Source organism: Phoenix dactylifera, chromosome 17 (genome assembly GCF_009389715.1).
Source record: "Phoenix dactylifera cultivar Barhee BC4 chromosome 17, palm_55x_up_171113_PBpolish2nd_filt_p, whole genome shotgun sequence".
Classification (NCBI taxonomy): Eukaryota; Viridiplantae; Streptophyta; class Magnoliopsida; order Arecales; family Arecaceae; genus Phoenix; species Phoenix dactylifera.
This window is the reverse complement of record NC_052408.1, coordinates 5493241-5510903: the sequence shown is the minus strand read 5'-3', so window position 1 is coordinate 5510903 and position 17663 is coordinate 5493241. Positions and strand designations below refer to the sequence as shown.

General features: G+C 39.1%; 1 protein-coding gene and 1 long non-coding RNA gene across 2 annotated transcripts; both read left to right on the top strand.

The window, feature by feature from the left end:
- The first annotated feature begins 6057 nt into the window (after window positions 1-6057).
- Window positions 6058-10753, top strand: LOC120104340 (zinc finger CCCH domain-containing protein 18-like). Its single transcript, XM_039115265.1, has 2 exons — window positions 6058-6109; window positions 9784-10753. Exons 1-2 carry the CDS (start codon window positions 6058-6060, stop codon window positions 10662-10664), a joined length of 933 nt encoding a protein of 310 aa, XP_038971193.1. The 3' UTR covers window positions 10665-10753.
- Window positions 10754-13825: 3072 nt separating this feature from the next.
- Window positions 13826-15908, top strand: LOC120104312. The gene is made up of 3 exons (XR_005506762.1): window positions 13826-13904; window positions 14796-14895; window positions 15851-15908. It is a non-coding gene; the product is annotated as an uncharacterized LOC120104312 (long non-coding RNA).
- Window positions 15909-17663: the final 1755 nt, after the last annotated feature.

The following is a 17663-nucleotide window of genomic DNA, read 5'->3' as shown; positions in this document are numbered from 1 at the left end:
CAGAGAATGTTATCGCGCAAGCCGCGAATCTCACCGGCCAAACACCTTGGCTTTCAGGCTCACTGTCATACTCCAAGGTCACGACTCTGGCATGGAACTCATTTGGCTTCGATTCGAGTCTCACCATGTGTAATAATACCTTGATACCAATGTTTACCCAATACTTATGGCATGCAATTTAGACTCCAAGATAGTATAATACCGCACTTTTTTCCTTTTCGTTTTCACTTTTTCTCTTTTCTAATAATGTTATACTGGCCAATATGGATAGGCAACTAGTTGATTATTCCAATGACGTGAAGTGTTTCTTTGAGCATTTGACTGGCCAAAGCAGCGCGAGCATCGCATTGCAACTTTTTTTTTCTTCTATTAGATCGTTCATTAATTTGTCCACATTGCAATTTACTTTGTTTTAAATTTTTGTTTTTAGAAAACTCCCTTAGATACTATTTGGTATTATTTTTAGATAGCTAAAAAGTACTTCTTGAAAGGCAGAAGTTTTTTTTTAAGATGATCCTATGATACTTGGTAAAAATTTTGAAACAATTTTTTGACTCCTTCAAAAGTTGAAGTAAGATCTACTCTTGAAATATATCAAGAGCATTTTTTTTTGTTGTTTTAACAAAATGGCAAAAGCTCATCCAAGAGACCCGGGTTCCAATATCAACAACTGATTTTTTAAATTTAAAATTTATTTATAAGCTAATTGTACTTTATAGTAATAAATTTTGAGAGCGTAATACAATAACAATATACACTACATAAAAAAAGAAAATTTCTGACTCTTATTTGCCGATGCTTATTCCAAGCATCGGCAAAAAAATTTCCCCACCAACATTTGCGGACGTTTTTTAAAAGCGTCGACTAACGACGACGCTTAAAAGCGTCGTTTTTAACGACACATTTTAGCGTCGTTAATTCCATAATTAACGACGCTTTTTAGCGTTGTTAAATAACGATGCTTTTAAGCGTCGTCGGAAACCAAAAAACCACCTCATTTTAGTCCCACATCGGCAGATCTGAAAAAGAAAGAACTGTTTATATAGCCAAACCCAACCACTCCGCACGGATGGAATAAAGGTACCGATCGGGGAGGTTGTTTGTATTTCTCTTTGTGCTCCATCAATACTATGGTTCCGGTTGTTTGTACTCCATCAACATTAGTGATGGAAGAGAATATGCAGACTGCAAATAGTATTTTTTTGGCTAAAAAGTAGTAGCGACGCGCTTTAAAGCGTCAGTAGATCCTCTCTTCCATCGACGCTTTAGAAAAGCGTCGGCAAAAGTTTTTTCCACTCTTGAATAGATGACGCTTTTACGATGCTTTTAGAAACGTCAGAAGATATTTTAGCAACGCTTTTTAGCGTCGGGATAGGCTCCAAAAAGCGTCGAGAATACTATATTATCCTGTAGTGATAATATAGTTTGATATAATAACAATACAACATATGCAGCATTAAGATTGAAAGAAGAATTATCTTAATTATATGACATTTGTCCAAAATTAATATTTGAACCCACATGGATATATATATATATATATATATATATATATATATATATATATATATATATATATATATATATATATATATATATGGATGTCGGTATCCACTATCAAATCCCACAAAAACTTTCTGAACTTATCCAAATCTATATCTATCTTTGATGGGGATGTACATATTGTTACCCAAATAACTGGCCCTTCCTCGATATGGAAAGTATGATTGAGGCATTGACCTTACTCCATTATTAAGCCTTAGTCTAAGGTTGCCAGCAAAGAAATCAATTACTGTGACAAAACAATTAATTTATTAAGCAAGATGTTTTTGTTTTTTAACTTCTTTGAGAGCCAGGATGAGTGAATGCACAAAATATTGAAATGAAGGTGGGATTAAACTCACAATTCTTGTAACAATACAAAAGAGTTTAACAATTTGGTCATCCAGCTAGGGCCTTATATATTTCATATCTTGTACATACATTTGATGCTTCCTTTTTTTTTGCCCCTATTTTTGGTTCTTTGGAGTTGTCTCGATTATGGCCGTGTTTCACAAGAATTTTGAAGTTTATTGTTTTCTTTATGCAGAATATTTTGTTTTAAAAGTTTCATATTCCCTAAAAAGGAACCCCATTCTTATCAATTGAAGAATATTCTTAGGAGGGCCTATGGATTAATATCCTTGGGTAATATAATTTTGATGAATTTAGATAAAAATATAATATATTCCCACCCACTATTTGTTTTAATTTGTTCATTTGTAAATAACCCACATTCAAATTTTCCATTTATGTTATTTAAAACAAATCTCAACCATCAACTTATATAACATTATTGGTTATATAAAGGTCTATAATTTATGATCACCAATGTTCGATTGTTATTACTTTTAACATTATGTAAACATGGTTTGTTTCTTGTTCTATCCCGTTTCAGGCTCTTAATGAAATGTAGGCCACGGTCATCAGTTAGATTTGGAGGAGCCCTAGGGGTAATGGTTGCGTCCACCCCTTGCTCTGAGATATTTGGGCAATGGTGAGGGATGGAAGGGCCTTTCAAGCCAAGCATTTTTCGTGAGGCTAACTGGGCTGCAGACTAGGTGGCGGCTTATGTAGCCAGTCACTCCGGTAGTACTCTGTAGGTTGAAGATAGGGAGTTAACCCTAGCACCCAAAAGTATTTTGTTTTTTGATTTTATTGGTTGTATCCGTACTCGTCAAAAAAAAAAAGAAGAAAGAGGTGATTATTCCACCCTTTTTTTCTAAAAAAATATTTTACTAAGTAATTAATGTAACCGAAGGCAAAGTGGTCATTCAACCAATATATGAATTGTAATTTTAGGGGCTTACAATATTTTTTAGTTGATAGATAAACTCTAAAATATTTATTGGTGAGTACATAGGATAACCCTCAAGAAAATAATTAAAAAAAAAACTACCACCTCAGAAATGAAATGCTGCTAGCATCCGTTCGGACAAAAATGCATCAAATTTCGTGGAAGACACTTGTCCACCATTGCCTACATATGTATATCCAGGGGTGGCCCAATACATTTAGGGGCCTAAGGCGAATCCAATAAATGAGGCCTTTTTTTTAATAATAAAATTTTGAATAAGTATAAAATATTTAAAAAAAATGATATGAAAATAGATAGCTATCAAGTACACTATTTCAACAAAGATACATGAATCTAACAAAGATAGATAAGAAGCCTTTTTAATTTAATATAATTTTTGAATGGGAGCACAGAAAAGTAATTACCCTAAGAAAAGAGCTATGAAACTGATTAAATAATTGAGATAATGCTTGATAATACTTTTACCCTGTCAAGCAAGAGCAGAATAGGAAAAGGTCATCCCCATGGCACTTCATGGTCAAGGTAAAGGAAAGAATTTGTCCAAAAAAGAACCTCTCTATAAAAGAAAGTAGGGGCATTATGGGAGATTCACTCGATCTAATTAATAAAAATCCCATCCCACCATCTCCCTTTCAAGTGAGTACCGAAGCAGCAACTGCAGCATCACAGCACAGCAGCCATTCAACACCCCACCCCCCCCCCCCCCCCCCCCCCCCCCCCTCCTTTTCTCTCTTTACCCTCCAAGAAGTCCATCTCCAATCCCCCTATCTTTCTTCCCGATGGCCCAGCTGGATCAGGAGTAATGTGAGGGAAGGAAAACCAAGACCAAAACCAAAAAAGAGAAGGGATGAAAGATAAGAGTGGCTTCAGGCGTCTATCAAGCCAACCAAATCCCTTCTCTCTCTCTCCCTCTCCCCACCCAAAACAAAACTATTGTCCCCAACTTCCCAAATTGCCCCTCTGCAGGCCAGAAAACTCTCAACCTCCCTTCCATCAAGGGGGAAGACTCGTAGCCAGCTCCAGATCCCGTTTTATATGGGGCCTTTGCTTCCTTTTGGTCACAACGCAAGAAACTTCCCTCTCTCTCTCTCTCACAATCTCTTTGCTAGCTTCACCTTCTGGGAGGGCCTTAGGCGACCGCCTCGATCGCCTAAGATTCGGGCCGGCTCTGTGTATATCCATACAAAAAAAAAAAAAAATTATTAGTCAAACCAGATCCACTGTGGGTCTAGTTTCATACAAGATGAAATGATTTCATGATTTCACGCTAGATCGCATTTCCTTCAAGGAAAACTACGAAAAACTTGCGTCATCAGGGAAAATTCTCAAGGGGTTATATATATTATCTCAACAGTGTAAGAATGAGGTACTGAGAGCCGCGAGGAGTCCCCATCAATCCACATCCCTGCATCTGGTGCCAAGTTTGCTGGCTTCATGCTTATCCTCACTGTCTTTAGCTCGGTCACTGCTACAGTTTTCCCAACTGGGTTTCATAGTTCTTTATTTAAACATTAATCCATTCAAAGTTCCCTACTTAATAAAATTCTAAAAGGATGGACCTCACAAATAACGAGTTTAACCTTAACAACTAGGTATCTTTCTTTCCATTTGTGCTTCTTGCTTCTTCGGTCCCATAAAATTATTTTTTTAATAAATATACCGAGAAATTATATGAATATTCTTATAAAGTTTCTTTTATGTGTATACCTTTATAACCTTTTTTTTACATATCTATCTATAAGAGTATTTTAGTCATTTTAATTTTAAGCTGTTTAGTTTTAAACGACGCTAAATAGTACAAGTATATATATAAAAAAAGAAAGAAAAGAAGGATATACATGCAAATAGTAATTTTACGAAAGTATTCATATAATTTTGTATATTTAAAAGGGTGTATATCTAAAAAACTTCTTATTTATATGCTGTTATAGTTTTTTCTTCTCCAAGTGAATTTCCCACCAATGAACTACTTGGGAGAAGAAAACTAATTTAAAGAAGCTTCACACTATGGGTGATTGATCGGAGACATGAAATATTGCCTTAGATCTTCACCTGCACAATAAATTGGACATTCTTAAACTTTGGCACAATATAAGGTGGTCTGAGAAGCTCCGTTTTCTTTTTAATGTCTGGCATATTCGTTGCGAGGCAAACAAGTTTACCTACTAACTTGCAGTGCATCATCAAGAAATCATTTGTCTGTTATGTTGTCACAAAGCTCTCTCGAACTTTATTACATTGTCTGATTGCAAGGGCTGCATCTTTTCGATAGGCCTCTAATTAGTTTCCTTTAAAAAAAAAAGGTTCGGGCACAAGAATTGGCCACTCAATCCAGTCATATGATTTATCCATTTAAAGATTCCTAACATCTACACTTCACATGCAGTTCCTACAATTGAAGCCAAATGTTGCTCCACTTGAAAGAGGACACTTTTTTTCACATGATGCACATGTCCTAACCATGAATGTAGGATACAGCGGGCATGCAGGCCATGAGGGAACTCTTAATTAGAGAGGTCTCCTCTTCCCAATTTCACCACCATGGGGCATTTCCTTCCAAGGATATATATGCCGCCTTGGGCCGCGATATTTGTTCATATTTAACACATCAAATGTTTTTTTTTTCTTTTTTTGCTGCAACAGGTAATTCACACTACTCTAGCATAAACACATTCAAGAAATTCAGAAAACAACAAACTCCAAAAGGCACTTACCAACTGCGTCTCACTGGTCTAGAGAACCCCGCCAAAATGATCAGTCATGAAAGAAGCAATCCAATCTACCGCACCGTTCACTTCTCTATAAATATGCCTCGCTTGAAATATCTTTTAAATGCTGGCCAAAACTTAATCTTATTAGAAGTAAATACAGTATAATCTTTCTACTTATGATCCCAAAATTGAAAGAGGATAGATGCAGCTAGCCAAGCCAAAATATTACAACAAGTCACTTGGTCCTAATCTCCCTGGAAAAAGGGTGAGAATGAAGCGATAACTAGAGGCCCACCAGCTCCCAAAGTGGTGATCTCTTTCGATCTCCACTACTTTAGGAAGGGGAAAAAAAAAAAGGCAAGACATCTCTATGTGGAAATTGTGATGTGGCCTAGTTTCTGGCTTTGGTCACCAGTGTGTGTCTGGCCTCTCGAAAGCTCTCGCCGCACTCGTCCAATGAGTTGTCGCCAAGTGGATGCATGGATGCCCATGGGCGACGCTGATGATGTGGAAGCACATGAAGGGCATGCATGCATGCATGGTAAAAGAAGCATTCCAGCAGCCGAGGTCATCATCGATCGCGTGTCCTTAGAACTATTAGCACAACCTTCTCTATTGCTCTTTTGTGTATCCGCTGGCCATGGCAATTTTGATATCAATACATCTTGTGGCTTGTAAGAGAGCTGGGTCCATCGGCTGCGTTCGCAAGTATGCTTTTTCTTAAGTTGGAAACCTCTTTGCATCTTTCCATCAAAATATCTTTCTTCTAGCTTCCATTTTCCCAATTCTTTGAGAGTGGACCTCTTAAGCTTGTGATGTAAGGTTAGAGATGTAAGGATCCATGTTCCCTTCTGTTTGGAACAAAGAGCCATAGGGGTAGTTCCCCTTTATAGTACAATTATAGGGAGTGCTTGGGTCCTCATCACGTAGGCATGTTGCTCAATGACTACCACCCACTTGACCCTCTTTTTGAAGATGATAAATTATTATGTTAGAAAGAGGGAAGTTTTAACAATCAAGGATTGCTAGAACATGCATTTAGGATCCATTGGTTTGTTGGGTGAGTACAGGAAGTGGCAGAACTACACTGCACCATGGTTCGATGAGTTATGGCTTGCGAAATAGCAATTCTTCTGGTGATTTTTTCCTTCTCTAATATGTGATTGCAAATGTCACCTTCAGGATGGAACCTAGAGCCTCTTTCTGAGAGGAGAAGAGTGAAATTCATCATTTAAATCAAGTTCAATTACAATGATTTTGAATATATATTTGTTTGAAAGTCGATGGGTTCAACTAGGTCGGTTTAGACTAGCTTGGTTCAAGTCAACTTTGATCTATTGTTTAGGTTAGGTTGTTCAGGTCTACTAATTAGGTAATGTTACAACATATATGAATGGTCGATAGAATCTTTCTCCTTCTTAGGGCATGCTTGGATATTCCATTTAAGAATGGCTTCGTAACAACTAAATATCACCCAATCCAAATCTTGTAGGAAGGAAAAAAGATTTCCATAGATCTAATTTTTCTTTCTACAACCCAAAGGTTAGGATCTGGGTTGGGTTTAGATAAGTTCTTAGAAAATGCAAAATGGATAGGTCAATAAGCTCGATTTTTACAGAATTTTTAGTTTAATTATGTAGAAATACCCAAACAAGTGCTTAGATGTTCAAATATAATAACTTTTAGATGAAACTCTTGAGAGCGCTACCAGAATCTTTTTATTAAATAGGTCGACAAGTATGTGACTTTAGCTTCTTCAAATATAAGAAGAATCTACAAGATCACGAAATTGTCCAGAGAATATTGTTGATCTTTGAATTAAAAATATTTGTGCTTGTTGATCTAGGGGAACCTAGCAAGTTGTTTGTGCTAGGTAACAAATTAATATAACCATTTTGCAGAATGAATTTACAAATTATTAGTACTAAACATAACAATTAATATTTCACTTTTTGGATCAATTTTACCTAGACTTTTGCTTCACTTTGGGTATGATTACTTCTGAATGCATAAAATCGTTTCATGGCTGATCCAATCCAAGATATAAATTAATCAACCAAATGTTCGGTAGTGAGCTTGACTTAGTCTCCAACTTGAGATCAGATTGGGGAGTCATACAGAGCTGAAGACTAAATTGATTGACTGCTGCGCCAAATGTGTTGGGTGGAATCCGTCCAGCGACTACAAAGGGATCAATCGCTGCATCTAGAAAAAAGTTAAAAAGAGGTGGCTTACTTTTGAAAAAAAAAAAAAACTGAAGAAAAGTGTAGTCTCCTTCCCCCAAGTATCTATATTAGAGTTCTGCATAGGCTATGCACGTAGAAGGATAAGAACTTTATATATATATATATATATATATATATATATATATATATATATATATATATATATATATATATATATATATATATATATATATATATATATATATATATATATATATATATATATATATATATATATATATATATATATATATATATATATATATATATATATTAGCTTATAATTTCTAATCTATGAATCTCTTTAGTTACAAAGGCTTAGTACCTGTAAACAGACTACCAGTTAGGGTTTTCAAATATGTTGGAGTAGACTGCTAAAATATTAATGCCCTGCTCACTATATCAAAAGGGAATTCAGGCTTGTTGTTGAGGCGATCCCAAATTTCTATTAATTTTGGTAGTCAAAAGTGTCCATAAATCCTGATATACATGAGTAGTGGCTAAGAGCGACATAAATGGAGATCTTGATTTATCTTGGTTGATATGGTAAGTGAAAAAATTTGGAAAGAAGTAAGCTTTTTAAGGTAATGGGATCTCAACTGAGATGATAAATTTCAGATTAAGAACTATATTTAAGCATTGTCATTGAGATTTATTAATTAAAAAATCGATTTAAGTGAAAAATGATTGAAAAATATCGGTTGATATGAACATTATATCTGATATCTTAGATTTTCTCAATTTATATTTGACCATTATCTGGAGCCAAGATGTTTGTATATATAATATTAGAGAGTTAGCTCTATTGACATAAAGCGGGATCGTAGCAAATAACTTGAGATCGAGATGAAAAAACTTGCTCATTTATGAGTCAAGCTTTAGATGAGCTTATTAAGCTTATTATCAAAATAAGGTATGCTGTTTATGTTCACCTTGGTTCATTTGAGACTAGTTGATGTCAGACCATTTAGGCAAAGATTTTTTTCTTATAAGCATAGCGAAGCGTGAACAGCATGGAAAGAAACATAGATTGCATCCTTTCATCTTGGCAGTGGGGATAGATTGTGACAATGGACGGCTAAAGGGATGGAAGTCTGCCACAGTCAGTAGACTTGCACTTGCTGCCGACTTGACATAAGCCTCGTGGAACATGTACATCCTTTATTTAGGACATAATTAAATTAATGTGGGGATTTGTAATGAATATAAGCTAGGGCGCAAACTTATTAACTGTGCAGCTTTGTCTCACATTTATTTTATGAGAAAGACTAATTCTAAATTAAAATTATTGTCATTAATTAAAATTGATCATGTAGTTTTTTAAAAATCATATATCTAGGTTATGAGAATTTTCTACGACTACAGATCGTTTTGAAAATATCTTGTCAGATACGGCAGGATGAGCGAAGCTAGAAAGGAAGAGGGAGATTGCAGGAGGACCGCAAAAGCTTGATCATGGTAGAGATTTCCAATTGGATTAGATCCTCTGCCGAGCTGGTGGACCTATCAAACTACGAATCAATATACACCAAAATGCACATGTATTGCTTTGCTTACCACGTATCCCCTTTCAAGGTCTTTCAATCCCATGATGTTCGGGCCCTGCAACCCTTTGACTCTTTCTCTCCCTTCTCTCTTTCCTACCTCCATCCTTCTCACCCCGCATGCTCTACTCACTTCCACTACAAGAATATTGGGCATTAGCGACGTTGTTTTTGGTCTTTAGCGACGCTTTTAAGCGTCGCTAAAAACTATCCCGACGCTTTCCTAAGCGTCGGCAAAGCGTCGCCTATGCTACAGTGAAGAAAATATTTTCCGACACTTCCAAAAGCGTCAAAAATTAGCGACGCCTTACCGACGCTTTTTAGCGTCGGCAAAACTTGTTCTAACGACGCTTTAAAGCGTCGTTAGAAAAAAAAATTTAAAAAATAAAAAACAATTGAATTATTATCTGCGGCATAATTCCTCTCCTTCGCCGGCGCCGGCGGAGGCGGCTTCCCTTCCGACTCCCCCGACGCCTCCGTCGCCAGCTCCTTCGAGTTTGAATTCTCCGCCCGATTCCCCTCCGCCGCCGCCTTTGCCACCGGATCCATGACCTCCGCCGACGAGCTCTTCCTTAACGGCCAGATCCGCCCCATGAAGCTCTGCTCCCACCTCCAGCGGCCCCAGGTCCTCGCCCCCCTCCTCGATCTCAACGAAGAAGAAGACGACGACGACGAATCCGAGCGTCACCCGGCGGAAATGGCCGCGAGGGGGCGGGATCTGAAGCTCCGGAGCCGATCGATTCGCCGGAGGGCCAGATCTCATTCCCCGCTTCGGAACGCGCCACTCCATTGGCAAATGGAGGTCGAAGAACGAGAGGATAGAGCGAAAGATGTAGAGCCGGTTCCAGATCCGAAGCAGATCGAGGCGGAGGCGGCCACTCTATCCGTCTCAGCTTCGTCCTCCCGGTCCTCCTCCACGTCCTCCTCCTCCTCCTCCTCCTCCTCCTCTGGAAGAACCTCCAAGAAGTGGATCTTCCTCAAAGATCTCCTCTATAGAAGCAAGAGCGAGGGAAGAGAGAGAGGAAACACCAAAGAGAAGTTCTGGCACTCGATCTCTTTCTCCCAATCCAAATCCAAGTCCAAACCTCCGCCGCCGATTCCTCCTCCCTCCGCCTCGGCCGCCGTTGCTGCCGACTCCTCTTCTTCCGCCAATCCTCCGCCTGCCGCCGCGATCTCGGGGGCGGAGAAGGCGAAATCGAAGGATCCATCGCCACCGGTCGGCTGGTCTTCAAAGAGAACGGCGGCGAAGCCGGTGAACTGGGTGGGGTGGCGGAGGGCGCCGGCGCCGTCTCCGCACGAGCGGCACTACACGGCGAACCGGGCGTAGGCGGAGGAGATGTGGCGGAAGACGTTCTTGCCTTACCGCTAGGGCCTGCTCGGCTGCCTGGGCTTCACTTCCCGTAGCTATGGCGCCATTAACGGCATCGCCCGTACCCTTCACCCCGTCTCTTCCAAGTAAGCCACAGATTGGGGAGAAAGGGTTCTACGGGATTGTTGTTCTCCGCGAGAGAGAGAGAGAGAGTTGGGACTTGGGATCGGGGAGGAAGAAAAAAATAGAAGGGCGCCTGTTTTACGACGACGCTTTGTAAAGCGCCGTGGGAAAAAAATTAGGTGATTGGGTTGTAAGGCTTCCGACGACGCTTTTGAGCGTCGTAGCATTCTGATGACGCTTAAAAGCGTCGTCTAACCTAATTTTTTCCGCCCCTGCTGTAACGTGTCGGCAACCTTGCACAGGGTGCCCAATTTTCTGACGCTTTTTTCTTGCGTCGGTGGGTAAGAGTCGGCGAAACCCCTTTTTGTTGTAGTATTCCTATTCCCCCTAATGGGAATTTACCAAACATGCCTAAGTTTGAAAAGGATCCATTGTCTTAGGACACCACACTGCCCCACTGTGTAATGGAGTCCTAGTTTCTACTACATTTCAAGCCTTGAGCTGCACTTGTGAAATTTTTTTAATTATTTGAATACTTATTAGAATTACAATTGACAACAACAATAAATAAAGACATGCACATAAAAAGGATAATACAAATAAAGCTTAATTAGCCTATTTTTAATTATATTTCAATTTTAGAAATAATAAAAATGGATCGATCCACATAGACGAAATAAAGCACTTCGTATAGAAGATCGCTTTCACTGCATCCGATTTCAGTTTCATAGACCATATGCAAAATGTGTGTGTTGTTTTTCAACAAAAACAACCGAATTCAATCAAATCTTTTGCATAGTCAAAAAGAAAGACAAGCATGGATCTTATCGTTACAATTAACTATTATTATTATAGTTGTTATCATTTTGTAAAATATATTGCAACTATTATCATTTTGAGAAGCACGACGAGGTTGCAGCACTAAGATTCAAACTACTGATATTTTCTAAAAAGGGAGAGATGCCGACCATCAAAATTAGTCTTTTAGTCTTTTAACTGAGTATTTATAAAGAGATGTGGATAGTCATAGATAGAACCACCAATTGTATGATGTTGATTTCATACAGAAGCTATCATTGTTTGACATTATAAATCATCAACATAACTCAATCATTTCAGTAAAAGTCCAATAGATTGAAGTGAGAGGTGAGGTCACCACTTCTGTTAAGAGGGATAATGGAGCATTGTGCGGCTAAGAGTTAAGGCTATTATTTAGAACATGTGTGTTTTCTTTTATTTGGAAGAAGGTCCTGGTTTTCAGAAAGGGTGAACGTCCAAATTTGGTTCCATCAAATTGTGTGAAGGTTTTGGGCCCATCATGACAAGGTAGATGAGATTTGACAAGAAAAACACAAGTATTGACTTTGTGTCACATTCAGATAAAATTGACAGCCTATTTGAGGCTTAACAAGGTGCTAATAGGACAAATTTTATGATTGCTGCCATCTAGCCACCTCAGCGCTAGTTATCTTGGATATACGGGGTCCATTTTTCATGGAATCTTTGAAAGGCTCACAAGAGTCAATTACTCTTTAATTGATAAGGACACTTTCATAGCTATATCAGATTAAATTTATTTAATATATCAGATTAAATTTATTTAATATATATGCGGTGGAAATATGTCTCTACCATAATCTGAACCCTGTCTTGCATGCCCTTGCATAAGTCTGCTTTCTTTTAATAAAATCATGTTTAAAGTTCTACCCAAAAAAGTTTTAGAAAGATGTACTCTTTTGGCAAAAAAAAGCTTGTTTAAATTTTTTTTATATAGAAAAATAATAGAAGTACAGATTATTTTATAGAATTCATAGAATTAGAGTAATAATTGGCATGTGAAAAAAAAAGAGACCCGCCAATCTCTTCCTCCTTTTTTTAATTTTGCCCTTGGATCTCCAATGCTCATTTTACTAGTGTTATTGCACATACATACACTTAGAAGGAGAGATGGGGATGTGCCAAAACAAATAATCGTGGATTTGATGAAGCATGGCCGGTTGATAATATTAACAATATTACATATTTTTTTAAACTTGAAAGTGTCACTCTATTTCTACGGAGGCCGCACTTGGCAAGCATTCCATATCAAGCACTCATGAAAAAAAATCCAACAAATATTTATCTTTCAAAATTCTTGTATTTTTCCAATAAATCCCAAGTTTGCATGTGGCCAGTCCATGGAACTTTTTTTTTTTTCCTTTCATGAGAAAAAAGAATTGCCATGAGAAAAAAGAATTGCCATGGACCATTTTATCCCCCCCCCCCCCAAAAAAAAAAAAAAAAAAAAAAAAATTCCAAGCATTGCATGAATCGATGGAAACTTAATGAATTCTTAGGGAGACGTAATTAGACGTCGCATGCCCGGTGAGAACCCTTCTGTGGCCATCAAAGTGACTGGTAGCCGTTTTTCCCGCGTAAAGTTGACCCATGCCCTTAGAAATCTCAATGATTGGGACATTTGACCAAGACACCGACTCATAGCGACCCTACAGCCTACAGGCTCCTTCTGCTGAGCTAGAGTGCCTTTTTAACTGTCAAAGAATCTATGAAAACCTTTAGGCGGTTAGAATCCTTACACCAAGAAATGTTTAAATTTCCGCTCATTTAGATCTGTTCACACATATGGAATAGTCTTGCACTATGACATGCTGGATTTGTCGGCAAATGTGAATCTTGAGGGGTGAATCTTTCTAGAAATATAAATAGATGTACATCTGGCCCTCCCTAGACCTTATTGTGGTAGAAGCTCCGTGCATTGGATTATCTAAGTTATCATTGTCATTTTATGAAATAAGATATGTAATACCCCTAAAAAAAAAAAAAAAAAAAAAGAGAGAGAGAGAGGGGTGGACGGGCCGGCCCGAAAAGACCGGGCCCATCCACCATATACGATCGTGCCTAGGGCACGATCGTGGGAGAAGAAACAAAAAAAAAAAAAGGGAGACGGCGGCGTCCGGCGTGAGGTCGATCGCCGGAGGAGACGAGCACCGGAGAGGAGATCCGGCCGGCCGCAAAGCGACCTCTTCCCTTCGTGAAGACTCCTCACAAATCGGGCGAAGAAGCTTAGGGATCCGAAGGTCTTCCTCTCCGATTTTGTCGCCGGAAAGGCCGCCGGAGCACCCCCATCGGACCGAGGTAAGCGTGGCTTCTTCCTTGCGTTTCATTGCTTAGTTTTTGGGTCGTGTGGGAGGGGTTTTTGGCCGGTGAATCGTCGGAGAAGAGCCCGAAACAGGGTACCCCTGTTTCGGCCTCTTCTTTCAAGTTTTTGGCCGCCGCCGGCCGCCGGGATGGCCGAGATGCATGGCGGTGGGGCTGGTCGGGTTCGTATGAAGGTCGGAGAGAGTTTTCTAGGATGGGTATATGATGAGGGAGGGTGGATCCGAGGTCCTCTTCCTCGGGATCCCATCCTCTCCTCCTCTTCCCCTCGTCGGATGGCCACCGGCGGCGACGACGACGGCGGTCGTGAGCCACCGTGACTGCTGTCGGGTGGGGGGGGAGCCGAGCCACCATCACGGTGGCTGTGAGAATGCTTGCCTTCTATCAATAATGCAGGAAAAGGGGGAGGACCCTTTCGGTTCTAAGGGAAGGAGAAGAAGAGGGATCTTCTCTCCTCTCTTTCTTTGGCCAGCCACCATCGCCGGCGACTGCAGACGGCCGACGATGGTTCGGCCTGTGGTGTTGTCGGGTTGGGGAAGGAGAGGGCACAGCCACCATGGATGTTGCCCTTGGATCAAAAAGGATTTGAGGGAGAGAGATGTATTCCCAACCATGAAGAGAGAGGAATCATCCCTTTATGTTGGTCTCTTCATCGGGACCGGCCATCGTCGCCGACATGGCTGCGGCCACGGCTGGCGACGACATAGGCCGATGGTGCAAGGTGGGAGTCGGGCCACCCCGACTGCCCTAGATCTGGAGGGATTGAGATGTTTGGGGACCTGGTGATGGACCCCATAGTAGATGTGAATTATGGTTTAGAATATTTAAATATTAAATAATTTAGTTTGTGATTTATAATTGATGTTGTAGGGGAAGAGTCAGCGGTGCCAGGAGGTTTTGATCAGGGGACTCAGCACCCCAGCTCGTAGGTTGTGATCCAGATCTGTATTTGAGTCTGTCTACAATTTCGGTAAGAATCCTTGTACGCCAATCCTACATGATATAAATATTTTGCACTATATATATGTTTGATATGCTATGACCCAGACAAAGCAAAATGGTTTTTATATTTAAATTGTATTTTGATCGTCTTTGCTTGTGATTGGTATAATGATGGATGCATGCATGCGCATAACCTACACCTGCAAAAATTCGACTGATGGATGTGGTGCTCTAAACTAACTATGTGATATTGGTTGCCCCGTCACGGGCTGGAAACGTGACCGTGGTTAGTTTAAAGCCGGAAATAAATATAAAGGAATTGATGTGTGGATGTAAACTGGATTGTATGAAAAGGGACTTTGGATTTATCTTGTTATTATGGCAGGCCCCGTCACAGGCTGAAAAATGTGGTACTTTGGTAGGCCCCCTCACAGGCTAGAAATGTGGAACTATAATGTGCAGGCCCCGCCACAGGCTGAAAATGTGATACTTTGGCAGGCCCCCTCACAGGCTAGAAATGTGGAACTATAATGTGCAGGCCCTGCCACAGGCTCAAAATGTGATACTTTGGTAGGCCCCATCACAGGCTAGAAATGTGGAACTATATTGTGCAGGCCCTGCCACAGGCTGAAAATGTGATAATTTGGTTGCCCCACCACAGGCTGAGAAATGTGACCGAGATTTGACCCAAAGTCGGAAAGATAAATTAATCTGGATCAAATTGAAGAAAATGCATTAAAACTATAATATGGATTTATGAGCTATTATATGCTATATCATTCTTGTATGGCTGGACTTTTATTGATGTTGGGTGTACATATTTATATCAATTGTTGAGCTTTGATAGTTGGTTTATGACTTCATGGTATGTGATTCGACTTGCAGTGGTTTTCATATTTATATTATTATTATGTTGGTGTGGATGTGTAGGGATTCTTACTGGGCTGTAAAGCTCATCCCCTTTTCTTCTTTTTTTTTATCAGAGTTGCAGGATGCTTAGATTTGGATGGGATGGGCGCAGAGTGCAAGTATCAGAGTCATTAGCTAGTTAGTTTATTTATCCTTCTTTGATGTCGATGAACATTTGAAGATCTTGTAGTTGAACTAATTTGTTTATTTGGACATGTCGGACTGCTCTATTTGAATTACTAGATTAATTATAGATTTATTGGAATTTTTGTTAGTCATAGGCCTTGCATGATCTTTAGGGCACTGCTCTAGAGCTCATGCGGCCGGTCGCGTACCGGACCCGGGTGCTGGGTTCGGGGCGTGACAGAGTGGTATCAGAGCTTAAGGTTAAGGTATCCTAGGGTTTATGTTCAGGTGAGTATCAGTGGAGAATTATGATAGCAAAACTATCAGAGATTTGGTTTATAATTACTTGAGATTGTAACAAGAATGATATTATAATCTAAGGTTTAAGACCACTAGGGACTGTGGCCTTAGTGGCATTAAAGTTTGAGGTTTAAGATTACTGAAAAATGTGACCAGTTGGAATCTGAGCATATGATTAAGATCACTTAGGTTTGCGACGGAAATATATCATAGCTTAAGGTTATGATCACTAGGAACATGACAATTAGATTCAGTGCTTAAGGTGTAAGATCACTGGGCATTGTGATAAAATGTATGCATCAGGTTTGGTTTTCGATGAGTGTGGAAGGAAAGTATAAATTGTCTTTGATCATGATAAGAGAGGTTTGACCTAAGATAAGTGTAGGAAGGTCAACAATGGCATATCGGTTATACGATGTTCAGATATTATTTAAATGACTTGAAAGTTTAAACTTGATATGGATTTTGATGTGATTGTACTTTTGGTTTTGCTGCTAATTGTTAGAGCGGGATTTGTACGTAGATCTTCCGTAGTATTGGAGTGAGCTAAAAAGATTTCATAATATTGAAAGGAATGTTCTTCGAAGTTGAATATGTATGTGGATTATATCTGGTATTGGCATGTTGAATATTGTAAATAGACCTATTTCCTATTGATGTATTTGATTATTTTGAGGCTATAGAGTATGCAAATTGGTGGAGTATTCTAATTATTTGAATTTGTATATCTGGATTGGGCTCCTGAATTTTTTTTTTAATTATTGGAAACTATTGGATGTATTAACTTGAACTCAAGTCAAGGTTTATGACCTAACTAGAAATCTTTGTCATTGTAAAATACAAAATTGAGTAGAAATTTCGATTTTGAGATGCTTATGTGAGTTATCATGGGTAGCATTGATCATAGACATTAAGGATTTTGGTAAAGAAGGATTTGGTGGTTGATAGAGTTAATTCCTACTCATAGTGATATTGGCTCAACAGTTCTAACCCATTGAGTTTGAGGTAAATTCTGTTGGAAGGAAAATCAATGTAGATTTTCTAATTAAATTGCAAAGAGAATACAAGAATTACCCCCTTTAAATTAAACCTAGATATTTTGGATTCTAAAAAGGTTGTGGAGATCACATAGTGACCTTAAACTTGACTAAAGGATCGGGGTTATGGTAAGTACACTCTATATAAATCGAGAACAAAAAGATCTAGAGGTTTTGCTCTAGTTCTACTTGGAAATTTGAAATTTGGAGTTTCTTAGTCTCAATGCAAAGTGATACTCTAGTCAAAAATTATTTTATGACTTTAGAGAATTAAATGAATTAAATCAGAGTGTGCAACGGAAGTGTGGTGGTTTGACTTATTTTGAAACTGGTTAAGATCATTAATATTTGATCTAAAAGGCATTACGATGGAATACTTGAGTTCGCTTCAGGAGAATGTTGTTGATTCTATGGATGATCTAAA